Source organism: Nesoenas mayeri (assembly GCF_963082525.1).
Source record: "Nesoenas mayeri genome assembly, chromosome: 12".
Taxonomy (NCBI): domain Eukaryota; kingdom Metazoa; phylum Chordata; class Aves; order Columbiformes; family Columbidae; genus Nesoenas; species Nesoenas mayeri.
In genome coordinates, this window is record NC_137547.1 from 775,894 (window position 1) to 803,347 (window position 27,454).

Consider the following 27,454-nt stretch of genomic DNA (forward strand, 5'->3'; position numbering starts at 1 on the left):
CTGTATCATTAGAGGTCAACTAGGACTAGAGCAGGTAATAAAAGGTTCATAATGGCACATGAGGGGATGCATTAAATATCTAAACTGCAGCTTGAAATCATGCAAAGCTTGATTAGGTTTAGAACTTGGTTAAAAACTCGCAGTTCAGCTGGTGTTTCACAGAAAAGTTTGTAATCAGTGATACCACTTCTGTGTCAGCAATTTATGCTGCTTCCAGTATAAATTATGCCTTGTAGCAAGGAGTATCCTAACAGGCATAGGTGCTCCCATGTTCAGGCCAGTAGTCAAAAATTAATCCCTTTCCCTCATTCCGCTAGAGGCCGATACCAGCTATTACTGGGAAGACATAAGAAATACTGCTGGAAGCACTTTCAAGATAACACCTTCTCAGTTTTGTGACTTTCCATCTTTTGGTATTTAATGACTGGCTAAATCTTCGTTTTAGCCAATTTCCAACCTACTCAGGCAGGTAGTGGGACCTGCAGTAGCCTTTACCTTTAACCAAAGTTAGAATGGAATATTTATAATCTTATTTCTGTCTAAATATCAAATCTGCTGTAGGAATCCTGCTAAAGACCAGTCTCAAGGTGATGTGGCAGCAAGTTGCCCAGTCCATTTACATGTGAACAACTGTTACTCACTACTAAAGGGATTGTCAGAAATTCAATACAGGCATTCGTGCAGTATTTTCAGTTTGATTTAAAAGGCATCATCTTTTCCCCATTTTATTCTAGTTTATGACTCCAACAAGAACAAAAACAACACAGGCAAGTCTCCTCTAGCTGCTGAATTCCATCTGCTTTTCCATCCTTGCAACAGCCTTTGACAAAGAATTTAAATCAGATCCCTTTTTCTGATGAGCTTAAAATTCGGCTGTGAAGTCTGGCCTCATTGTCGGACTGGATTTGGTTTTTGGCCATCATTTTTACCAGTATAGGACATCTGATCTCAGACTTGGAGACACTGCACTCAAACCAGCTGCTCCAGCTTTGATACAGAAGGGGCTAATATCATTAGCATAAGAACTTAATGATGTTTGACATATCAAATGACTTGGTCCTGCCTTTAATCTTTGTGGACAGCCAGTCCCACCAGCCAAGTGATAGTCTCAGCAGACAGGCCAAAGACCTGGCACAGAGAACGGGAAACTTCCAACACTACCACGTAGGTAATGTTTAGGGCATGTCACCTGAGCAGCACAAGGTGCAGAGTGGGCGTGTATGGCATGCTCATTTCTGCTGTCCACCAAGTACACCTCTGTCACTGGCATTATCATAACATGAAGAGCTGTGCTCTCCATGTGTGGAAAGGAGGCTTTCTCTTCCCAATTCAAGAATAAAGCAAGAGAGCCATCCTCAAGCAGTCACAAAGCCTTCACCTTGCAGCATCTGCAAACAGCCAAGCCAGACCTGCCTACAGCCAGGCAAAGCCACCAGCCTGGGGCACCTCTGGGCAAACGTCCCCAACAGCTGTCATGGGCAGCAGGGCTGGTCCACCCGCACGTGCTGCTGCAGGGACTTGGCTCACTGCATACAGTGTCTTGCATTTTGCCATACAGCCATCCGTCTTGTAAACAGGGAAACAACCAATTTCTTTCAACTGCAGTGAAACCATGCCCCTTTCCTTTACAAAAGACCCTAAGGAGCCTTGATGCCTGACACACTTCCAGCTCAAGTTGTAAAAGAAAACTACTGATTTTCGTCTTCTATCCTTTTGTACCAGCTCAAGGACAATTTTCCTGCACCAGGAGGCTGCAAACAGAGCAAGAACTGCTTTAGGGGCTGCAAAACCCCAAAGCTAAATTTCCCCACCCCTTTGATCATTCCTGGCTTTCCTACACAAAGGGCTCTTCCATGTATGTGGCACCTCCGCTAACACAGCCACAGAGATGCCAGAGGACGAATGGAAAGTGCAAAGCAACACCACTGCCCACATGAGAAAACAAAAGCTGGGAGGAACTAGAAGGCATACTTTTGATTCTGCTGGTTTACCTGTCCATAAAGGGAAGAAGTAAAAAGTCCTTCTCAATGGATCCTGCCAGTTATTTACACAACCTACCGGATTCCACAGCCCAAATGGAGAACAAGTCTGTTAGTCTACCAGAAATCCACTGTCTCATTCCATCTGGTTACATACTGGCACTTCAAATTGCCAAATTTTGTCAACCAAATACAATGGTAACATTACCTACATAAATGCATTTAACACTTCTTAAAATGAAAAACACGCAGGCTCCTGGGCGTTCACAATACAACCAGTGCCTGGCTTCCCAGAGCTGGTATCTGGAGTCGGTCAAACTCAGTAACCAGGTAGTTGCCAGGAGTAAGCACAATTCCTACACGGGACTCACTAATCATTATTAGACAGCGTTTTACAGCCTGGAGAAGTGTGAAGGGGAGAACTGTGTATGCCTCTCATACAAACAACAGAAGCAAAGCAGGTGCAGGAGGGAACTGGGCAGGCAAAGCACACCGTGAGGCCGGAGTTTTCACATCTTTCTGGAGCCCAGAAGAGCTGGTACGAGCGAGGCGGTCACAGTAGCACCACAACAGCACAAGTAACGCGCTCTCTCTGTTTCGCTGGCACTTTGGTGCTGTGGGCAGAGAAGAGACCAGCGCTTTCCAGGCACCTCCAGCCCTGCGGAGGGACCCTCCGGCGGGGCAGGCGAGACGCTGCCCTGTCCCCGCGCCCGAGCGCCGCTGCGGGAGGGCGCTGGGCTCAGCCCGCCCGGGCTCGGACAGCAGAAGCACTTCAGGCGGCCTCCGTGTGCGTGTCACCGGGCTGAACCCGAAATCCACATGGAAAATTAAGGCTGCTCCAGCGGGAACGGAGCAGCCGCAGCCCCGCCGGAGCCGGCGCTGCCGGGCCGGGCGGCTCCCGTTCCCAGCGGGGCTGCGGACAGGGGGGCGGTGGGTCCCCTGCGCGGGGCGGGCGGCGCCGAGGGTGCCCTCCGTCCCTCCCCCGCCGCGGCGGTGCGCTCGGCGGGGGCGGCGGGGCGGGGAGCGCGGCGGCGGGGGGCGGGCGCGGCGGCGGTGCTAGGGCCGCGCGTGGCGCGGGCCCGGAGGCGGGGCAGCCGCGAGGAGCTCGCTCCCAAGTGAGGAGGCGCCGCCGCCGCCCGACGTTTGGCCGCGCGGCCGGAGACCCGCGCGCCGCAGCCCCGCGCCCAGCGCCTCATGCGGCGGCCGCTCCGCGCGGGGACGCCCCCACTCTGAGAGGCGGCGACGGGCGAGGAGCCCCGGCGGGCAGCACCTGCGCGGCGCCCGCGGCGATGGTCTGCGCGCCCGCGCACCGCCGAGCGCCGGAGGAGAGCGGCAGCCCGCCCGCCCAGCCGCTCGCCCGACCCGCCGCTCATCGCCCGCCGCCCGCGCACCGCCAAACTTCGACGCCGACGAGTGCCTAGGGCCGCCCGCCCGCGCCCCGCCGAGCCCTCGCGCCCCGCCGGCAACTTTCCCGGGGAGAAGCGCACCCCGCCCGCGCCGCGGCCCCTCATGCCGCCGCCGAGGGAGCCCCAGCACGTCCCGGCGCCGCGGCAGCTCCGCACCGCCCCGCGGTGAGGCGAGGGCGAGCTCGAGGGGTGAGTACCGCCCGCAACCCCGCGCACGCCGGGACGGGATGGGACGGGATGGGACGGGATGGGACGGGATGGGACGCGGGGCTGCGCGGCCCGGCTCTGTGCTATGCCGCTGTATGCGCGGCGTCCCCCACCGTGTCCCCCCACCTCCCACGGGAGGCCCGGGCCGCGGACCGAGGGCGGACCGAGGGCGGATGGGCGCGGGCCGCGCGCCCCCTGCCGCCCGCGCGGAGCGAAACGCGGCGGGGGCCGGGGCCGGGGCGGCGCTGCCTCCTCCGCGGAGCTGGGGTCGGGTCCCCCGGGCCTCGCGCCGGGCTTTGAAGGGGTGCGGCCGCGGCGCGCGGGCGGTGGGAGAGTCCCGAGGGAGGGGCCCGGCCCGCGCGCCAGCACCCGCCCTTCCGCGCGCATTTTCCCGCCCGGCGGGGGCGAGGAAGAACGAAAGTCCCGTTGAAGCGGTGGTGCCGGGAGCAGCCGCGCTGGCCGCGGAGCTGCGGACAGCTCACTGGTGCTGAACCTGGAAACAGTTCCCTCCCTGGCATCGGAAACTGCAGGCGGCTTTTCTAACCGCTCACACACAAAAAGCCTCTAAAAATCCCCACATGGCGGTGAGCGGTGCAGATCAGCTAAACCCGATAAAACAGATGCTTTTGTACTCTCAAAGTTCGTGCATGTGCATTTTCCGCCTCTGCTGAATATACTTTTATTGTTCTGCAATCAACTTCTCAATATTCCGGATCTGATGTGCTAGGAGCCAGCCTGACTTCTGCGGAGATGTTAGCAGAGACAGTGAGTGAAACAAACAGCGGAGATGCTTTTGAAGGGGAATAAATCATTGTCATGCCTAAGGACAATGCGGTTAAGGATGAGAAGCTGTGGCCTGGGCAGCCAGTTGAAGGGAAGAAAACCACAGCAGAACTTTCCCTGGCTTGTTTTTTTTGTGTACATGTGGGGGTTGTTTCGTTTCGGGGTTTTTTGGAAACAAAGAAATATTTGTTTCTGGCATATTTTTGGAGTTTTAAAGGATGTTTACCAGAGCGATTCCAGCAGTTAGTGGGGATATTCTCATGCAGTCATGGACTTTCCTATCCACCCTCAGCCCTGTGACACTGATAAGAAGTGGCATGAACTTTCTAGCTCCGTATGTAAAATCCAGCAATAGCACAGAACAAATTTAGGGTCCAGTAGGCTTTCGTTTTCATTCGTTTTTTAGGCTAAGAACTTGCAGTTTGAAAGACATCACCCACATCACAACTTGAAAGCCTGGTTGCCCTGTACCCAGGATACACTGCTTGAGGAGCGGGTATTACCTTATTGAGGGTGAAAAATGATAAAAAAAACCTGCAACTGCTCCAAATGCTAACTCTGGGGGAAAAAAAAAAACCTAGCAGAACAGATTGATACTAGGTACAGAGATATTTGAGGCAAGAAGCCACAATTATAAAGATTCTGGAGGAAGAACTTAAAACACGTAAGTATGAAGGCTCTAAAATTTTAGTAGCTGAAGTGCTTTTACTCTGTATGCTGACAGCTGATGGTACCTGTCAAATAATGGGAGTAGGTGTCACTCAGCAAAGAATTATGTAGGAAAACCAGAAATATTTTAAGTATAGTGCTGAATCCCAGTTGTTTTCTAGCAGAATGCTGTATTTTATTTTCTTCAGCCAATAGGTATTGACATTTTAAATTCCTCCTGAGGCAAAGAAATCTTTTTCTGCTAAATAGTTAAATAAGCCAGATAAAAATAGAACCTAAACTTTGGAGCAGCATTTGAATCCAAATGCACCACAGCAATTGTTTGGAATATACTGTATTTCATGCAAGTATGGTGGAAGGTGTGTATAAAATCATTAAGTACAGGGTCCCTTTCTCTTTGCGTAGCTGAATAATTTTGCATTTATAAAAGAGGCTAGTATGGGTTTATTTTAAATATTGGAACTTTACATATGCCAGGTTCTCAAGTTTTCTAGGTGTAGCAAAGTATAAACCACTTGTTTTTTATTAAATATTTTAACTCGCAGGTACTTTTATACATTGTAAACTGCCTTTAAATAATTAATAACTGGAGTGGACACAAAGGATCTTTTTATCTGACCTGGATTAGATACATTCATCTGGTGAAGCTGTTAAGGATAAAAACTTAAAACATGTATCCTTTGGAAAAAAAAAACCAACCAACAAACCTGTTCTGGAGGTGCCAGTGCTGGGAGGTTACAGCCAGCACCCCTTGCTGTGCTTCCTAATTTTAGCCAGTTCTCCTCAGGCTGCCATCCATTATAATTACTGGGGGTTTGGCTCTCATTCTTACTTGTGCACAGTGGCAGTTTACACTTTATCAAATGCACATTCTGTGTGAGAGGCAATCCCTTGCTATTTTATTACCTCTTTTACCTGCTGTTTGCCAGAAAGGGAGGCCAGGAGCCCACAGTGGGCTCCCAGCAGGCACAGGGACTTCCCAGCAAGCTCCCAAGGGAGCTTGCATAGTGTGTCACAGAATCACAGAATGTCAGGGATTGGAAGGGACCTTGAAAGATCATCTAGTCCAATCCCCCTGCCGGAGCAGGAACGCCCAGATGAGGTTACACAGGAAGGCGTCCAGGCAGGTTTTGAATGTCTCCAGAGTAGGGGACTCTACAACCTCCCTGGGCAGCCTGTTCCAGTGTTCTGTTACACTTACTGAGAAGAAGTTTCTTCTCAAATTTAAGTGGAACCTCTTGTGTTCCAATTTGAACCAAATCAACACTGTTTGTGCTGAGGGAGTGATTTGGGGAATGGAGTGGATTTTCACAGTGACGGAAAGAAAAAGAGGAGAAGTGTTTTCTAACAACCCCTGACAAGACCTGAAGTTCTTTACTAGCACCCATTCTGCCAAGATGCATTTTAGTCAGTTTGTGAAGGGGGTATCTGCTCAAGCTGCAACGTGAGGTGTGACTTACCCACCTGGAAAGGGTTGCATGTGCTCAGAGCTGCCTTCACAGCTGATTTTAGTCTGGGGGATCAGCTGTGTGCCATTCTTCTCAAACGGCTATAACATAGTCACTGTGACCTGAGCGTCCAGCACTTTGCAGACAGAGCGGGGCTCTGGGGGATGGCAGAGACAGCAGAAATGGCCTTTGACACTGGTACCTCCCATGTGTCTCTCAGCATTTTCCATATTATCAGAGACTATAGCACATGGGAATGTTCAAGGCTCAAAATGTCCTGCAGTCCATACCGCTATTGCCCCACAATGGAGATCTCCAGGAACACCATGCTCCAGAGGCTTTGCGTACTTTACCTAATGTCCTCCCAGCAGTTCCCCATTCCCTCACCCTCAGTCAGTAAGGATGGTGCTGCTCCCCCTCTTTGCCAGCCCCATGGCCCCCTAACACCTGGGGTATGTGACTAGCAGAGCACAGTGAGTTTCAGGGGATTGAGGTACCAGACATTAGTTATTCCTGATTTGTTTAATTGCTTTTTTGTAAGGTCAAATGCACAGGCTTTACAGGGGACAAAAAAACATTACTTTGTGTTGCCTACAGCTAGAAGCTTTGTGCTATGCAACTGGTACAGCTGTAAACTTGAGAAATGTTATTGTAAACATTTTTGGTTGTGGGGGTTTTGTTTGTTTTTACAGAATAATTCAAATAGACGTGTCCTTAGCAATAGACCGCTGAAATGTAGAATGCATAGCATAAATGACTCTGCAGGAACAAGTATAAGCAAGACAAATTGTATAGCTCCATCAGAAAAACCCCAGCAGTGCTCAGTACATGATCCTTAATGTGCTTTGGTCAATATATTTATCTGTATCAATGGAAGACCATTAAAAGAAGATATTGCAGACTAACTGAGCCATGCCGTATTAGTTCTTGCCAAAGCTTGATATTTTTAATACATTAATAATATGTCTGTAATGTAATGGAAAACTATTAATCAGAACCAGTTATATGCCAGAAATTTAAGCTGTAATTGGCTGCTTCTTGTCAGGAACGTCTGTTGTACATTGCTACAGCTGCCTAATGCTCAGATGTCTTGCACTCCTCCGCACTTTTTCGTTGTCAGTGCACTAAATTCGATCGATGCTTTAGTCTATAATTCTGTGTAACGACCATCATTATGACTCTAGCTTACTTTAATGAGAATTCGTTATAGGGGAAGTATTTTAGCACACTGTGCTAAGGTAGGGGCTTGTTTCACGTTATTTTAGTCTATTCCAGTCCTGTTTATTAGTGGATCCAAGTCTCAGCAGTTATAAAAGGTTCTGGACAACTGAAGAGCTATCAAGGAAAATAATAAAAAACCCCAAATCTACTTTTGCCTGAATATACAGGCTTTTAGTCTAAAGACAATTAAACAGTAACTTCTTATTTCTGCACAGAAACATGATATTCCTCTTCTGTTAATTCCAGCTATGACCAAGCCTTCTCCCATACAGAGTATGTTTTGATTTGTCACAAATTTAAAATAATTTTGCTCCTTTTTTAGCAGAGTAGTTGTTGCCCTTTAGTATTTCTAAGCTATGGAGTTTGGGGGGTGTTTTTTTTCACCTGCAAAATAGTGAAAACATTGGAAAGGACTAGAGGAATAGTGCATAAGGTGTCTTTAGAATGATACAGAAAGTGTTCTCTGAATTACTAAATTTCAACATAATAAGTAAATATTCCCACTGAAAATAAAGGATATAAGGTCACTGACCAAAACAGTAATACTACACAGTGTGCTTCTTAAAAAGATTTAATTTTAATTTGATCTTAGATATTCCTGCTTTTGTGTCAAATTCAGATTTGAAGCTTAAATATATTTGAACTAATCATGAATTGTTATTGCATGAAAATTCAGATGTTCTCTGCATATTCTGATAAAGTATATGAGAGTTGTATGGTAACACTTGATAAAATGAATATAGTAGAAAATTGCATTTACGTCCATACAGCAATTATTGTAAATTACTTTGCTATGGAAACACAATTCAACCATCTGTTGGCATTTCACAGTGTCTGTAGTTTAGCTCAATTTAAGATGAAGCATTACTTAAATACAGGGAGGCCATTTGCGAATAGCTTTGAAGTTTTAAAAATGTGTATTACCAAAGTAACATGCTGAGGAGCTCATGAGGTCATATACCCTTCTTGTGGCTTGGGGGTACAGAAGGGAGCATATGACACTGGGTGTAATTTAAAACTGGGAACAAACAAAGCAGGCTGCAGAAAGCGGTGACTTACGGTTGTTTCTTAATTTCTGTATGACGGGTTTTCTGAGATTTTATCATCCAGACGAGTGCAGAGGTGCTGCAGCGGCTGGCTGAAATCCTTCTCCTGCAGAGAGCCCTGTGTCCCGGCTCCCCATCCTTGGCTGGCATGGGTTGACGCCCAGCACAGGCTGGGAGAAAAGAATTGGAGTACTTAGCCCTGGTTTTCCTTCTCCATGCTTAGGGTACTTCCTCCCTCTTTGCAGTTTCCCTTGTACATAATTTGTATTTTTACCTGTGGTTTTTAGCAAATATCTATATTTTAAGTCATTTTAATAACATCCTAGGATTTTGTACCTTTAATAACATGATTGAGGTGGTACAAACTGAGGGAATTTCTAGTTGTTTTCTGATGAGAGAAAAGTGGATATACCAGCTATGAAATAAACACTGAGTACACAGGTACCCCCCACCCACAAACCTAGGAAAATAAGACTGCCATAACAGAGGGGGAAAGCATCCTTATAGTAACCTACAAGTGAACCGTTATCTTTATCAGTAGTTTATCATCAGTGTGCTAAGCAAATGCAGTTCAAAGAAAAAAAAAAGGCAGCAAAGCTCTTCCAATACTAATAAAAAATTTCAAGGAAACGGAAGTGTGCATGCAATATCTCTGTTACAAAAAAAAAAGAAAAATTAAAAATAAAATAAACAAACAAACAAACAAACAAAAAACCCCACAAAAACACCCACCAAACACAAACAACCAACCAAAACCCAAACACAGCTAAGAAATGCATAAGATAAGGCTTTTGGAGCTTGCTGAGTTCATCTTATCAGGGGACTATCAGCACCTGGTAGCACTGCTACCCATCTCTGTGTCACTTTAATATTATAAAACAGCCTTCCTGCAGCTGCCCCGCAGAGCTGGGCTGCCTGCTCTCCTGCCTGCCTCTGTGATCAACGGTTTTGCTTGGTAGTTCACTCTCTGGTTTTGCTAGGGTGAAAATACAGCTTTGGAAACATAAACCTGTAACTCACCTGGAATGTCACCTGTCTTTGTTAGAGAAGAGTTAGATCCTTCATGTCAAAATACTTTTCACTGTGAATGATTTTGGTAGTTTGTTCATTCTAGCACAGCACCCACAGTAAAGGTTAGCCATGTTATACCAGTTTGCTTTATATTGCATCAAACCTCCAAAATGTCAACATATCTCATATTTTGTAATGCATTGATTCTTGGACAATAACTCTAACTCTTATTGTTTCTAAAAGGGTGATGGTGCCAGAAGAAGAGAATGATTGATGAGAAACAGACACCAGCCCGTAGACACTCATCCTTTTGCTTCGGATACTGATTTATCAGTGTGCCTGGGTATCCCCTGCAAGCCCTGAACACGGAGGATCACTCAGGGTTATCAACAGTGTAGCTGAAGACCTGCAACTTTGCAAATTATCTGCTATTGGACATCTTTTACAAGAAGCCCTGACAGATAAGTTATGAGACAAAGGACAAGCACTGCATTGCTGTGAAAAGCTGTCATTGGGGTCTGGGTGACTTCTACCAAAGCCTTCAATTAGTGAAATGAACACTCTATCCTAATGCTTCACGTTTGACTTGGAACCTATTTTATAAAATATATACATATATATGTATGTATATGTATAATCTATAGACTGCACATATACCAGTACTGAGCCTCCTTATGAAGGTGACGTACAAGGATTTAGAAATGTATTTGTCAAGATTCCTGTCACTTCACACCCTCTGGGTTACCGTATCCTCCATGATGCAGCACTACCCTTCTGTGTGGGGACACTATGATGTATGTAAGAGGCAGATTTACACAGAAGAAGGAAAAGTATGGGATTACATGGCCTGCCAGCCAGAAGCCAGAGACATGATCAAATATGTAAAAGTGACTCTGGATCCCCCAGACATAACGTGTGGAGATCCTCCTGAGACTTTCTGCGCAATGGTAAGGCAAGCTTTTCATTTTACATAATTAGTGAGTATACATTTGTGATAGATGGCTTCAAAATGGAAGCTCTAGTGTGCACAGGTAATTATCCAAGAAAATCTTCATCTTACTCCAAATGTGAAAGGTTCTGCTGAGCAAAATGCTGAGCAGCACATTAGGCTGGGCAATGAGATGTTCTACTTATGGGGACCTAACATGACTTTGCCTGAATTCAATGTCTTTCTAGGTCAACTTTTAATGACTTGAAAGAAAGCAGCATAGAACTCCCAGTGCATTAATCCATAGCTGGGGTGTGTTTGCCTGGGTCACAAAAGACTTGAGTGAATTATTTCAAATACGATCACCTGAAAGCATCATAGAGTGGTATAATGCAGCATCATTTCCAAACATGAGACTGTTGTTAGAAACTCAAACTCCAGAAGCTTAAAAAGCGGTGGTGGGAGCTGGGCTGGTGGAGTCTTTCCAGCAAGCCCACCTGGCTGCAGGAGGTGTTGCTGAAGCTTTGCCATGGCACAGCAGGTCCATACCTGCGTGTATGGACAGTGGAGGAAGACACACCTCCAGGTGGGGGCCACCTCTACCGCCTACTGACAGCTTTCTTCTTTAACTGAAACTGTAGGCATTCCAACCAACTGAAAGAGACCAAAGTCAAGTCCCTTAATTCAGATGCTTCTAAAATTTGAGACTGGTTTTGGAAATTTTGAGCTTGGTAAATAACTTTATGGGTATGAAAAAATGAGCAGATGCTATATATATCAGCCTCTTACAGCTGTGGTTCTCCAGAGTGTTTCCTAGGTTGTCCTGTAAGAAGTCATTCAAGTTAAAGGAAATCTTCAGCTTGTAGGTAACCTGTTTCTCCTTCAGACATGGAGAATTAATTTTCTTTGCCACTCAATATTTGTTAATTATTAAGTTGAAAATACAGTATTCCTTGACTAAAAAACATGAGTTTGAGGTGCAAGACATATGTACCTAAATCTATTAATAAAACACCAGGAACATATATCACTACCTACATAATTTAGATTTCAAAACCTAATGAGTTTTAGTAAGTGATGTTATCGTAACTGAAAAAAGTCTACAAGAGATTTATTTGCCTGTATACAAGTCATCATTGCTTTGTGACAACATCCCCACAGGAAGGAAATTTGCTTTCAAATGCCTTATGGTATCATTTTCAACCACTACTGTTCTGTAAGGAGTTCAGGTCCAACCACCTATACATTTAGGGCATTATGTGCACACATGAAGCTGCTTCCCACATACATTATGGTAACAGCCACGTGATAACTTGCAGAGCTATGTGAATAAATTATATTCACTGTGAACCTTTGACCGCACCATGTGCTCTCTGCCCACTAATCCATCTCTGCTGATGTGGCTTTAACACTTTAAACCTCCAAGCAGCTTCAAGCAGCCACTGTTTAGAAACAAATAAAAACAACATGCCCTGTATAATATGGTCTTTTTCTTTATCCTGAAATGTATTTTCTCCCTCACAATAATAATAGCTGTGATTTAGCCCTCAATCAGTGACATTTAGTAACTCATCTTGTAGTGAATAAGAAAAGTTGTTCTTTTAATGCAAAATAAACTGCCCAACAAAACTTGTTTCTTCCTTTTAGTGCAGATAAACATTGCAGCAGTTCCTGTCTTAAGTAATTAAGTTTCTGAATGCCTTGGTTATCAGTCTACTCTCTAGTTAGAATAATTATTTTAAACCAAAAACCAAAACAGAACAAAAAACCAAACCAAACCAAAACACCATGCCATACAAAAAACAAAACAAAAAAAAGCAACAAAAATACAAATTAAAAAAACCCCACCAAAAAGCAAAAAACAAAACAACCAAGAGACATTTTGATTAAGCATTAAAAATGGTGCCAGATCACCCCTGAAGACATTTCACCTAGCAAGGTCTTTGATGGAGGATGAAAGTTCGCTTGGGAATGAACTGAGGTTACAACTATAGTTCGCTTGCTGTTGAAGGCCATCAGAATCCTGATGTGAGAAGTAGGGAAAGAGGAAGAACTGGGGAGAGAGTGAGCGCACAGTGAGGGTGTGTATTTAGTGCTGTGAGTGTAGAGTGACCAACTGCTACATGATAAGCTGCTGTATTTTCATTCAGTGTAGATTTATATTGTACATATAACACTATATTCAGATATGCATGGTAACAGCTTGACTTACTTGAAACATTAGGAAAATGACAGAAATATTTGATGTTTCTGAGGTATCACACAGCAGTAGAGCACTCTTATCCCTAAAAATGCTTCATGTCTGTGTACTGTATCTACATGTAGAAATTACACATTTTCTTCAAAATGAGGTTTTACATATTTATAGGGGTAAACCTTTGGCATTTCCCAATTAGATCTTTTATTTTTGTGCTCATTTTTAGTTTTAGAAAGTCAGTTAAGATAGCACTGGCATACTTGGAGAAGATGCGCAGTGGGGAAGAATGCACTTCTGTTAAGCTTGGCCTTTCACTAAAAAAAATCCCAAATTTGAAATGACAGAGATCCAATGGTTTCTTTTCAGCATGGTGAAGTGCCAAACAGACTTATACAAATGTTTAGTTTTATTGTTGTAAGTGTTGAATATTTCCATGGTAAACCTGTGTACTGGTGTTTTGTTATTGAAATCAGGTTAATGCTGCCTTGGAGGAGATGAGGATCCTTTCAGATATCCTAACAATAAGCAAGGGTGCCGAACAGCCAGGACTGCTTCTACAGGAAGAGATGGAGGTTGAAGCAGCCTCCTGTTTTGTTTCTATATCAGTTCTCTGATCAGGTTTAGTAACTTTCTGTTCACCGCAGATTTAGGTACTAGCTTTTGAGTCTATGTCAGCTATCAGTGTAGTATAGATTATATCCCTGAAACACAACCAGACTGAGATGTTCACCCAAGTCCTGCTGGGAGATTATGATAAAATCTAAGGCGTTTTGTGAGAGGGACATGATAATAATCTACAATAATGCACAATGCAATTGTGTGTTGCAATGTGCGCAAGCATACAATACAGAGGAGATGGGAAGTTAATGGTAAAATTTGCTTCCTACTTATTTCTGCATATTCCCCAGGGACTTAAGTGTTGCTACAAGTCCATTACAAATTTTTACTCTATGAGCTTGTTTAGTTAACAGACCAAATAACAAGGTTTTGCACATGCAGATTTGTTGCAGAGTGTGATACTCCTCTAGTCAAGTAGCTAAACCCAGAACGAGGATCTTGTCCCTCTTTTCTCTTCTGCTTATGGCCGACATTAGGAGAGGACCTTGCTAGTCGTCCCTGCGAACTGAGGCCTAGTGACAGACTGAATCCAGCTCCGGTTGGCTGCAGAGTCCAATCCAGGACTTTGGGTGCCGGCTCTGCAGTTGCTGAGACTTTCAAGATTGGTTTTGTATATTTTGTATTATTTTCTCTATTCTTATTAGTAGCATTAGTAAAACATCTTTAATTTTTTCCAACTCTCTTCTCTCTGTCCTTCTTTTTTCCTCCCAATCACCTCTCCTGAGTGGAAGGGGGGAGAGGGAGGGACAAAAAGGGGGAGGTGGGGGGGAGAGGGGATTAACAATACATCTGCCAGGGTTTTATTGTCACCCCGCAATCTTAACCCTCGACAAGTTCCTAGTGACATTCAGTATTGACAACTCGTGATATTATTCTGAAACCTCAAACCCCTGGAGTCCTGTGATTATGTGGGATTCTCAGCTTTCATTTAAAACATTGTCTTTATTTTCTTAGTCCTTCTGATCGCAGAGAAATGTTTGAAAATGAAACAGAGAGGCTCAAAAAGCAGAAGCCAAATAAATAGCTTTCTAAATTGTTATTTGTTTAAAATCTCATAATTTTTAAAGTTGCTCAGGATTTTTAGGGCTTGGGAAAGGATTTTGCTTAAGAGGAGAGAGACATGAAAGAAACATATAAACAAACTTAGAGTGCTTAGAGTGGTGAACGCTCATGGTTTTTGGCCATAGAGCTGCTTGTGTCTGTAAGGAGGATGTGACGGCATCCTTCCCCAACAGGCAGCATTCCTCCTATCTGTGGGATAACCAGCCCCCTGCAGAAGGGGTTGACTGGTCACCTCTGGCTTCACTGTACATTTTAAAGCAATCTCTTGCTGCTTTGAGTGAGGCACATGTGCTGGCAGGTGATGCATGTCTGCTTTCTGTGGCATTTCTTCAAGGAAATTTGGCCATTCTTTGTCAGTCACAGAGCTGGACTGGATGGTCACAGTGTTTGAGCCAGTGTGAGCATTCCTGTGGGTCTGTAATTCATGAACTTGGAGCATTTGGCATTGGTAAGAATGTGTCTGGCACCACACGCTTGTGCTTAGTTGGCCTAGGAGGAGAAGGAAGGGGAAAGAGAGAAGACAAAGAAGCTACTTCACATTTTCGGAACTGCAGGATTCACTTTGCAGAGGTACTGTAAGCAAATTTTCAAGTACTTGGGGGGTGCTAGTTCTTGTGGCCTGCAGCATTGCAGTTTACGAAACAAATCTCCTTTAAATCCCTGGGAGTAACTAACAGTTAGTGAAATCTTCTACTTCCCTCTTTGTAAGTGCCTGTTACAATTTCACAAAACTGGTTATAAAATGAAACAAATCTGACTTTTCATCTTTTGCCTGCAGGAACAGCACACAGGATGCTTCTGACTTATTTGTTTTTAAGACATTTGCTGGCTGTGGCCTCAATATGAGCATCAGGAGCCCCTGCGGTGCTGCTCATGGCTCAGGGGTCCCAGTGCCCTGAAATCCACCTTTTAGTATGGGGTTTGTATTCCCTTAGCCTTTATCAAAAACTTAACCAGGAGACTCCTAGTGGCTATTCCTTTAATTTGTAAACTGGAGGTGAAATTTACATTACTGAGCTGTGTTTGCAGCTGAAATGGCAACATAAAAACACAATTTTCTGCTTATGCTTTGATCTCGTTATCATAACACCATTCCACGTCCCAGTGGTTAAAAAATAATGAAATTATTGGCAATTGTCGCTGCCTGCATCTAATTTCCTTCATAGTTCAAACAGAAGCTTGAAAAGAAGGCTACAGACAGGAGTCCTGTGCATTTGTACAATTTATAGAGCAGAAATGTTGATGACAGTAGAAATTTGAGCCCTTGAGTACTCCTCTGTATTTCGTAGCAAACCAAACTAAAGTAAGAAACAAAGATTATTAAAATGTCTTATGTGCATGTAATTCTGCTATAATATTATGAGGTAGACATTAAATTTTTCCCTCTGAGACATTCAGCATCATTAATATAGCATTCCTTTAATTACAAGTAGGCTCATATTCCTTAAAAAAGGGAAAATACTCCATAGTGTAGTTAGCAATACCATTATTATGTTTACTGAAATAATTAAATGAAGAGATATTCTTCTAAGTAACATATAAATCAAAATGTGAAATATAGTTTTGGAAGCATTTTGACATGCATAAATGCATTATTGGGTAAGACATTTTAAAACAGTGTTGAACCATTAAGAGATGTTGAATAGAAAAAAGCTTTTTTCTTTCATGGGCTGAATAAGGATATCAAATCCTTCATTTTAGTTCCATCTATGCAATCTTATTAGGTAGCGTGGGGAGAACGGGAACAGGGAGTTAAAGATGAGACTATTGTTACTGTCTTGTTTAATGTGGATTTTCATAGTTGTATTCTTTAAAAGTATGTAAAAAAAGTCTGCAACAACTTTGAGTTGTACAATACCTGCATTCATCTATTTTGAACTATTTTGAGTACTTTTAATTAATACAAGTGTTGTTTTGTCATTATTGGAAAGAACATTATCCTTCAGGAGATAGAGTTTTTATTTTAGTGTTTAGAGTTTTTATTTTAGTGTTTCCTCTTAAGTTACTTGATATTTCATTTCTAGTACCACAAGACCTATGTAGTGAGCTACAGCCCCACCACCCCTTCTCCTCTCTCCCGCATACGGCAGGACACCCTCACTGCCCCACTGACGTGGCTGCTCCCATCCAAGCAGCACTTTGGTCCCTAACTTCCAGCCTCGGAGTAGAGCAGCTAGCAGGAGGAGAGCAAGAAGCACACACCACACCCTCTGCTCCTGCTCACCCCCCCAGCTCCCTCCTGTGGGGCAGCGCGGAGGCAACAGCCTACCTGTGCCTGTGGTAGCAGCCTGCCCGCAGACACTTCCAAGGCTTCTTGTTCCTCAGGCCCCTGGGAAAGGAGTTCTTCATTTCATAAAAGAGGAAAAAAAAAAAAATATCCTTAGCGACAGCAGGAATTTTTTTTTTTTTTAAGTGTTTTGGTAAAAAAATCTCTTTTCTTCCAACTGGAAGCAATCTAAAAATTAAAAATTTCTCATAAAACAAAACTGAGGATTTCCAGTAAAGGAGATTTGCATTCTATTCATTATCATACATCAAGATTCCCCAGTAAATCATTAACAAATCTCTACCCGGTTGCCTTTTTTTTTTACCTCCTCAGTTACACTTTGGGTACTGGAATGTTTTCAAACCTTAAACAAAGCAAAAGCACGCTCACAAAAACTTAAGTTGTTAAAAATATTTGGGAGTAAAATAAGGCTCCTAAACAAAGTCAAGGGCTTCTACTTATTTTCAGTTGCAGAGTTTTAAGGCATATATCACTACTATGGGTAAAAGCACATTCTTTTAACAAGATGTATATTTTATAAATTCACTTAATAGAAACTGTTTAACTGCTGCTTTTAACACTGCCTTTATTCTGTTTGGTACTTGCTCTCCTATTTTGTTTATTCCCTTGAAGTTAACTGAAAATATTAGATATTTGTAGCTAACACAGTGATCAATAAATGATTATTTTGAGACCATCTAAGGAACCTGAAGGTGTACAGGTCCGTAGGACCTGATGAGATGCATACAGAGGTCTTGAGGGAACTGACAGATGAAGTTGTTAAGCCACATCATATTTCAAAAGTCACGGCAGTCCAGTGTTATTCAATATATTCATTAACGATTTAGACGAGGGAATAGAGTGTACTATCAGCAAGTTTGCTGATGACACTAAGCTAGGAGGAGTGGCTGACACGCCAGAAGGCTGTGCTGCCATCCAGAGACCTGGACAGGCTGGAGAGCTGGGCGGGGAATAACCTAATGAAATTTAACAAGGAAAAGTGTAGAGTCCTGCATCTGGGCAGGAACAACCCCAGGTTCCAGTATAGGTTGGGAAATTACATATTAGAGAGCAGCGTAGGGGAAAGGGACCTGGGGGTCCTGGTGGACAACAGGATGACCATGACCCAGCAATGTGCCCTTGTGGCCAGGAAGCCAATGGCATCCTGGGGTGTATTAGAAGGGGGGTGGTTAGTAGATCAAGAGAGGTCCTCCTTCCCCTCTACTCTGCCCTGGTGAGACCCCATCTGGAATATTGTGTCCAGTTCTGGGCCCCTCGGTTCCAGAAGGACAGGGAACTGCTGGAGAGGGTCCAGCGTAGGGCAACAAAGATGATTAAGGGATTGGAGCATCTCCCTTATGAGGAAAGGCTGAGGGAGCTGGGGCTCTTTAGTTTGGAGAAGAGGAGACTGAGGGGTGACCTTATTAATGTTTATAAATATATAAAGGATGAGTACCATGAGGATGGAGCCAGGCTCTTCTCGTTGGCAAACAATGATAGGACAAGGGGTAATGGGATCAAGCTGGAACACAAGAGGTTCCACTTAAATTTGAGAAAAAACTTCTTCTCAGTAAGGGTGACAGACACTGGAACAGGCTGCCCAGGGAGGTTGTGGAGTCTCCTTCTCTGGAGACATTCAAGACCCACCTGGACATGTTCCTGTGCCACCTCACCTAGGCGTTCCTGCTCCAGCAGGGGGATTGGACTAGATGTTCTTTTGAGGTCCCTTCCAATCCCAAACATACTGTGATACTGTGAAGTTCCCACTGACTGGAAGAGGGAAAACATAACCTCCATTTTTAAAAAGTGAAATAAGGACTCAGGGAACTACAGACCAGTCAGCTTCACCTCTATGCCCAGCAAGATCATGGAACCAGTCCTTCTAGAAACTGTGCTGAGGCACGTGGAAAATAAGGACATGATTGGCGACAGCCAGCATGGCTTATAAGGGCAAATCATGCCTGACAAATTTGGTGGCCTTCTACAACAGGGTTACAGTGTTGGCAGATAAGAGAAAAGCCACTGACATCATCTAGCTGGACTTGTGCAAAGCAGTTAGTACTGTCCCACACAACATCCTTGTCTCTATATTGGAGAGGCATGGATTTGATGGATAGATCATTCAGTGGATAAGGAATTGGCTGGATGGTCACACTCAAAGAGTTGCGGTCAATGGCTCGATGTCCCAGTAGAGATCAGCAATGACTGATGTTTCTCGGGGATCAGTATTGGAACCAGCACTGTTTAACATCTTTGTTGGCAACATGGACAGTGGGATTGGGTACAACCTCAGCAAGTTTGCTGATGACATGAAGCTGCATGGTGTAGCTGTCATATTGGAGGGGAAAGGACACCATCCAGGGAGACCTTGACAGGCTTGAGAGGTGGGCCCATGTGAACCTCATGAAGTTCAATAAGGCCGAGTGCAAAGTCCTGCACATGGGTTGGGGTAACCCCAAGCAGAAATACAGGCCGGGCAGAGAATAGATTGACAGCAGCACTAAAGAGAGGGAATTGGGGCCGTTGTTGATGAAAAGCTATACGAAAAGATGGGGACAGCTTTTTTGTTTTGTTTTTTATCAGGGCCTGTTAAGACAAGAGGTAATTGTTTTAAAATAAAGGAGCGGAGATTCAGGCTGGACATGAGGAAGACATTTTTTACAATGAGGGTGGTGAAACACTGGCACAGATTGCCCAGAGAGGTGGTAGATGCTTCTTTCCAGGAAACATTCAAGGTCCTAGGCTGGACGGTGTTCTGAGCAACCTGGTATAGTTGAAGATGTCCCTGCTCATGGCAGGGGGATTGGACTAGATGACCTTGAAAGGTCCCTTCCAACGCAAACTATTCTATGATTGGGCAACATGCACTTACAGCCCAGAAAGCCAACCACTTCCTGGGCTGCATCAAAAGAAGTGTGACCAGCAGGTCAGGAGAAGTTATTCTGCCCTTCTGCTCCATTCTTGTGAGGCCAGTTTGGAGTACTGCACTAAGCTCTGAGGCCTCCAACATAAGAGAGACACGGAACTGTTGGAGAAAGTCCGGAGGAGGCCACAAAGATGATCAGAGGACTGGAGCACCTCTCCTGTGGAAACAGGCTGAGACAATTGGTGTTGTTCAGCCTGGAGAAGAGAAGGCGCCAAGGAGACCTTATAGCAGCCTGCCAGTAGCTTAAGAAGACCTACAAGCAAGCTCGAAAGGGACTTTTTACAAGGGCATGTCGTGAATGGACAAGGTGTAACGACTTTAAAGTGAAAGAGGGGAGACTTAAATTAGATATATGAAATAAATTCTTCACCTTGAGGATGATGAGGCACTGGGACAGTGGACTGCCCAGAGAAGCTGTGGATGCCCCATACCTGGGAGTGTTCCAGGCCAGGTTGGATGAGGCTTTGAGCAACCTGGTCTAGTGGAGGGTGTCCCTGCCTGTGGCAGGGGGGGTTGGAACCAGATTATCTTTGAGGTCCCTTCCAACTGAAATCATTTTATCATTGTAGTAACACTTGTTCTTAGAAAGCAAGGTATTATAACATATAAAATTTCAGCAATAATAGAAATTATTTCAGGGCTTCTGTCACCTGGTAGGAGGCATACAGTGCACATGTTTGAACACAACACAGCTATGAGGACATGCCATTTACTGGTGGGTTATTCATGGCCATAGCAAGACCAAAATAATTTAGTCTTGTTTTAATTTATTTTTTTTTTAAACTACTGGGGAGAACTTGTTTCTCAAACATTTTTCTCCTGTCAATAGAAAAATTTCAAATAGATAATTCCTGGAGGGCCAGCAAAGTGATTGCCACAGGCTGGGATGTTAACATTGATGGAGGCAGGGTGGCTCACAGCACCACTGTGCTGCCTGCTGCTACTGTGCTGTCTTGTGCCCCACTGCATGTGCATCCTCTCACTGGGGCAATTTTGGCTTTGTGGATGAGATTCTTGCAAACATGCAAGCTGGTGTACCCCCTGCTGCCCTCAGCACCCTAGGCCCCCCGAATTGCCTTCCCCAACCAGCTGAGGGGAATATGTGGGAGGAGCTGCCCAAGTACTCTGCAGAAACTTGACCAGTTAGTCTTATTTTGGTGTGGAAACAGCAATTTTATAAAGAAATAAACGGCTTCCACTGTAAAATGGATACTCTGACATCCACAGAGGAATCTGAATGGCTTGCTGTCAGTGCAGCTGGATCAGAAATGTCCTCTCAGCAGCATCTTTAGTGTCACCTTCTGCAGTAAAACAATACTACTTTATAAATAAAATCTTTACTAGCAATGTATTGTAACTTGTACTTCTTATGGTGAGGCAGAGGTGATCTCAAGCCTGTAGCTCACTGCAGGCAGACTCTCCTAACAGGATTTGCTGGGTTAGAGGGACAATGCAGTAAAGCAGCAGCCTAACTGGCACTCCTCATTTGGAGTAAGACAGCACGTCACCCCCTATCCTCCTGGGCTCAGGGATGATGGCAGCAGGTGACCCCACTCCTTCTCTCCTAGAAACCTTAAACTGAGATTGTATTTTTCCAGGGGGATAAATCCACCTTTCAGCAGAACGACCTTTGCTTTCTAATCTGCTGGTGTCACGCAGTCAGCCCAGAGGGGCAGTGGTGTGGGATCGCTCCCTGCATGGGGTGCAGCTGCTTTGCTTTCGCACATCTTGGTCAGGGGTGTGATGCCTTATGGTCCCAAGTCAGCTGTGCAGCATTGGGCTTTCCAAGCTGCTGTCTCATTTTAAGGACAGTATACAAGGAGTGTAGTATTTTTCCTCCCACTGTGATGGACAAGTCTCAGAGTGTGAATTTTGGGTTTACTTAGCAGAACTGAGCAGAGCTACTGATTTTATCCTGCTCAGGTTTGTCCAAATTATCTGGACAAACAATTTTTCCTTCATTTAGTACCTGTACATCTCTAAACCCCAGAGTTTCGTGTTTCCTTTTTCCTCAGCTAAGAGTTCTGCAGACCCTGTGTACGTCTGGACAAATCTTCTAGTTAGTGGGCTGCCCTGGAGTCCTTCAAGAAAGCAGAAGTCAGTAAGTGGACTCCCAAGTGATTTTAACATTTAGACATGTATGTTACTTACAAACCAAACACTCCCAAATACAGCTCAAAGTTGCCCCACGCAAACATTTAAGTCCACAGTATTCTGCCAGAACATTCAAGGAAAAAAATAAATGTACAGACTGAAATGATAATCAGGCTCTTTCATCCCTTCTGCTCTATGCTCTGGGGCAGAGGGGGAGAAATCTGGACAAGCATTAGCAGTCCCTGTTGACAAAGTATGGAAATTGCCCATCTCCTTATGCAAGGATGAAAACCTTTAGAAGGGGCTGAATTTGTGGGAGCTGCTGAATTTTAGTGCAAGTACCACTGCTGTTTGTTTTTTGTTTTTTTTTTTTTTTTAAAAAACAATACTGATACTGTTTTGCCAAAGCTGTGATTTCCAATACAGAAAAAAACCCACACACTTATTTCAGAGTAGCTAAAACCAAGAAAAAAAAAAAAAAAAGTGTTAAACCAAGTATTTCTTGACTTTTTTCAAGGCCTATAAGTACTAGCTGGATCTGAAAGTCAGAAATAATTCCAGATACTATTAAGGTCATTGACTGATGAGATGCACTGGGATGCTAATCTTACTACATGAAAAGTAAGAAGTAGTTCTGTACCCAATTTACATGTAGAAACGATGGCTGTTGATACACATTTTAACTATAAAAGTTTGTATTTTCACAGGTCACTTGTCGTGACACAGTCTCGATCCACAAGTACAAATATAGCTAGGGATGTGAAAATCCTTAGCATTGAGCTGGCTTGGCAATGTGCATCAGTGATCTCGTAGCTTTGATGTTTGCTGTATCATATTTTCTGTAAAATGGCTTTATTTCTTATCTCCTAGTTCTCTAGGTAGATTGTTTATAGGGAATTTAGGAATAAAAAAGGTAAGGAAAGAAAAGGTTGCAAAGGATTTTTAATTATGCTTATTACAAGCAAGAAATCTACTGTATCAGAGATACTTTATGTCAGAATTCAGCCTAAGGAGAATTTTTATAGGTAAGTAGTTGTAAAATATTTAAAAGAGAACACCATCATAATGAGAGAAGCGTTTTCTTACATGTACACACTGTATCTTTCCAGCATCCTGGTGCATTTTAGATTTGTATCTATAAAACTGCCAGGAGCCATAATTTAAACTCATCAATTTGATTTTTACCATCTACACCTGCTCATAAGACACTTTCCTCCAGTGAAAGCTAGAAACAGATCTGTTTGTGGGTGACATTTACAAATCACTGGGAAAAAATAAGTGATTAAAAAAAAAAAAGAAAAAATAAAAGAAAAGGAGTAGCAAAGAGTTACACAAAAGAGTTACATCTTTTAGAAACAACAATGTGCATAGCTGTAGAAAAAAAAGTACAGAATATCATTTTTTGACTGCTAAAACAGCTCTTTCTACATGTGCTATTTTTCCTCATCTATTTTTATCACAGCCTTCCAGACTTTGACACGCCTCTTGGCTTCCTTGACCACATGGATCTGCCAAGCAGTATGAATACTGTAGGGATAGTCTGCAGAAATAGCCTAGCAAGGTGTCTCACTTTGCAAGAGTTTGCTCAGACTTTCAGAACCGTTAAGTAATGGGCTTAAGGTGTTCAAGCATTGTGGCCTTCCTCACTAAAATTTTGAGAAAAATTTTTGCTACCAGGTTGTACCTGGAGTCCCCTTTTTCCTGAAATAGAAGCAAGAGAAGCTTTTGAAAGTAAAAGAACATACAGGCTTTTTGTTATCTGAAGCACTGGCTTTGATGATTTTTTTTTTTAAAAAAGGTATCCTTCAATAACTAAGAAGTAGGTAAAGGTGATATATTTCATGCCTAAGAGTCAGTGTTTGACTTTCCATAAACAGAACTTAAAATGTGATCCTCCACTGAAATTAATGTGCCCTGTATAAGTCAAAAGAAGGACTTCTACTGACAGCAATGCATCATACCCAAATATTGCTTCCCTCAAAGTGCATATTTTCTTCTGTACCGTATCAGTTTGAAACTCTCAACTAGAAAGTTTAAAATCATCTTAATTAAAAGCAAAATTAACAGTATGACTTTATCTTTTAATCTTTTTCTTGTCAATTTTACTGAAGTTCAGTTATTTCCAGCCTTTTTCAGTTATAAAATCTTTACACATTGTATTAGTGCTTGGTCTCGGATTACTTTACTCCTGTGAGCTCCAGTGCAAGGCTAATTATCTCTGGTGATAGGACAGGGTTTGGTTAAAGTGGTGCATTTTTTTTCTTGGATACAGTTTTGGCAATCTTGGGGCATGCACCAAAAACATATGTTAGACCTTCTAGCTGGAAAGTGCCAGCTAGAATACATACATAGAATACATATTGGGGTTTGCATTTAAAAATATATTACTTTAGCTTTATGCATCTCATGGCTTATTTGGAAATAATTAAAAACGAGAGAAGGCTATTATTGAATGGTCTTCTCATAGTTCTTCATAATTGCACCATCATCGGTTGCAGCACTCAGCATTAGCTAAGCATCATCTGTTATGAACCTCAGGTTTTATAGCTTTAACAGCAAGTCCCCAAACAAGAGTTCAGCAGTTCCCTTTTTCCATTAACCAGATAAGACAGTGTTTTCAGAATAACACTTTGTGAAATTTTAAGCTGTAGTAGGTAGCATGCCATTTTTAATCATTAAACAATGGACAAATTATTCATATCTGAAATTCACAAGCGTTTTTTTTTTGTTTGTTTTTGAAGCCATACACACATTTGTTTTCCCTCCTTCTACAAGTTGTTTCTACAAGTCCTCAGCTGGTATAAAGTGGTGTACATGTATTGAATGGGATGGTGCAACCACCATGGAGAATGTGGCTCCATACATCTGCCACCCGTGCCACACCTGCACCTGTCCCCAGAGCCAGTCCCTCTCTCCAGCCTTGCTGAAATGGAAACTCTTGAAAATGGTGGAGAAAAGGAAGATTGAAGAGAGAAATGGGGGGTTGCTCCAAAGAACACAAAAGCCTGCCTTCCTCCTGACTCCCTCTCTCCTCACACCTTAAGGGCTCTGCAGCTGGAGAAGCCACCAGAGCTGATGGATTTGTTCTAACTTGCCCTTCTCCTATAATTTTTTGGGCTTTCTTTTTAAATGGTGCAGACCCATATAGACCTTCAGTTGTGCACCTTAGATGGGAAGAGGTGAAATGTTTTTGAAATCCTTTTGAAGCCTTAAGGTTAAGAAGTTCAGCAGTAGGATGGGAGAAGCATGTACCAAAATGTGGATTGGTTTATAAGGACCCCTTCATCATGCTGCTTTTCCTAGGCACAGTCTCCAAGACAGTATATATACATAGCAGGAGCACAGAGAAAGCAGACATAGCCTTTCTACAGGCAGCATTCGACTCTCTTGATCAATAACAATCTGACTAAGAATTTGGAGTGAATGTCATTCTGGTGATTGTATCTCATCAAGGGCCTTGTACTGATAAGTGATGGAATGATAAAATTGTGCATAAGATCAGAAACAAAAATCAGACAGAAGCAGGGCCCCAATGAATTTAACCTTAGCCTCAGGGTTTGTTTTTCTTTTTTCAGTTTCCATCCTCAAGGTCACTGCACCTATGCTAATGCAATTTTGTCAGCATCCTCCTCCTGCCAGGACAGTTCCTTCTGATACCCCAAAAGAAGATTTACAGAAGCTGACCAAAAGAAAAAAAAAAAAAAAACCACACAAAACTTTTCACAAATTCACAAATTAGAGAGATAAATGGCACCTCTGATGACCTATTTTAACACTTTTTTTTTTTTTTTTTTAATAACACCACTTTACATGAGCTTATGTAAACTCCTGGCATGTAAGCCAGTCACAGTTGGGTTTTTTCAGCTGTCAACCTAGCCAATGTCCAGGGCCTCAAAGCAGATGTAAGGGTGATGCTAAGCAAGCCTTTGCTGTCAGTTCCTTTACGCTGGATTAGTAATTGGTTTGTTTATAATTATAACCAAATATAAATATAAAGCCTTGCAAGAAAGGTAGAACATGTTTACTTTTACAATGATGAAATAAATCATAAATTGGAAACACCTTTGGAATTTTGCACCTTTGCATTTTGGTCGTCTCCATTTCCAGGGAGAGGATGTAGAGAATTTGCAGAATTGCTGAGTTTTTATGGTATTAATAGTGTTCATTTGGGATTAAGTCTCCATTGTCTGCTGCCCCATATTTTGTCCCATCTTAAATGCCTACAGAAATTACATTCTTTTGCTCTTTTTGTAACAAACTGTGGCTATTTACTGCATAGTATCTGAGATGGATCAGAACCACAAGTCTTGCCAGCTAAGAATAGCATTATCTTAAGTTTAAAATACTCCCTTCTGTTGTTCCTTTTCAGTGCTGCTTCTTGTCCTTCAGAGCAGACCAATGCATTTGTAGGCGTTTTGTGTGATAAATGTGGAGAACTGCGAGTGCATGGAGTCAGTCCCTTCTCCAGAGCAATGACTTACATGTAACTGGGGAGGCTGACAGCAATCTTATAGATGCATGAATTCATCTAAATTACAAGGGCCAGAAATGAAGATGTACAGTGGTAGGTGATGCTTCAGTTTCTTACCGTGAGCTGAAGCACAGAGTGAAGTTGGAAGACTGCTTCTGAGAAATGCAGATGTGCAGCCTCATGACTTCCATTGCACTTAATATTTGTGTAGTGGATTAAGTGCATGATAGGAATACTCTCTAAAGCCTGAAGACCTCTGACTCAATGTGGTGTATATTGTGATCTTTCAAGTTCATCTGAAGTTCTTGTGACAATCCCTGTAGTTTCAGGAATTACAATGAATGGGAGTGAACACCTGCACCTCATCTTGCTCCATTTCCATGCGTGAGCTGGTGACTTCCCACATTGTTTCTAAACACTTTAGTGTGCAAGCTCTTAATGAACACTGTGATTAAGGATTCTCCCAGAGGAAAATTAATGTAAGAAAGTTACGGGAAACCATAATTATTATTTCCTTTAACTGTCTCACTGTTCACTTTAGGTACCTTTTAATTTTTAAAGCTTTAGAGGCTACACTTAGTATCTCAGAACATGAAAGTTCCTGCTTTTTTACAGAATTCTTAAAAGTCACTCACTGTGGTAGCTTTCAAGGAATAGCTCTTGTGTTTGCCATGCCAGCTACATTTAAAAGATGACTGTTACAACTCATGCATTCCAATAAGTTAAAACAACAAAAAAGTTGATGGTGCTGTTATTGCAACTTAATAGACTTCTGCATGACAATGTTTCCTGTTATTTCTCACATATCACCTTGTTCAGCTAAGCAGTCCAGCCTTTTCAGATTCTCTTCGTCTAAAAATCTTTCCATGCCTCTCATCCTTTCTTGTCACAAGGGACTCTGAGTTCTCTGAACACCAAAACAGCACAAGAATAACCAACAGTTACAACAGCTAAAAAGTTGTGGGGAAGTTAGACAGGGTACTATTACACTGCATCAGCACTTAACCATACATCATTTCTATAAACTTAGCAAATATGGGAGTTTAACTGGCTGGTTCCTAAGTGAGTAGTTTCTATACCGCCACTATAAAATTATTTATACAACTGTATTGTTTATTAATA

The 27,454-nt window shown here is 43.1% G+C and overlaps 1 protein-coding gene across 1 annotated transcript in view; it reads left to right on the forward strand.

Moving 5' to 3' along the window:
• Window positions 1-10,471: 10,471 nt before the first annotated feature.
• Window positions 10,472-27,454, forward strand: part of LOC308044945 (netrin-G1-like) — a gene marked incomplete at both ends in the record, with an annotated part of 55,551 nt that continues 38,568 nt past the window's right edge. The window contains 1 exon segment of the mRNA XM_080351931.1: window positions 10,472-10,717. Within this exon segment, the coding sequence (XP_080208057.1) occupies window positions 10,472-10,717 (246 nt within the window).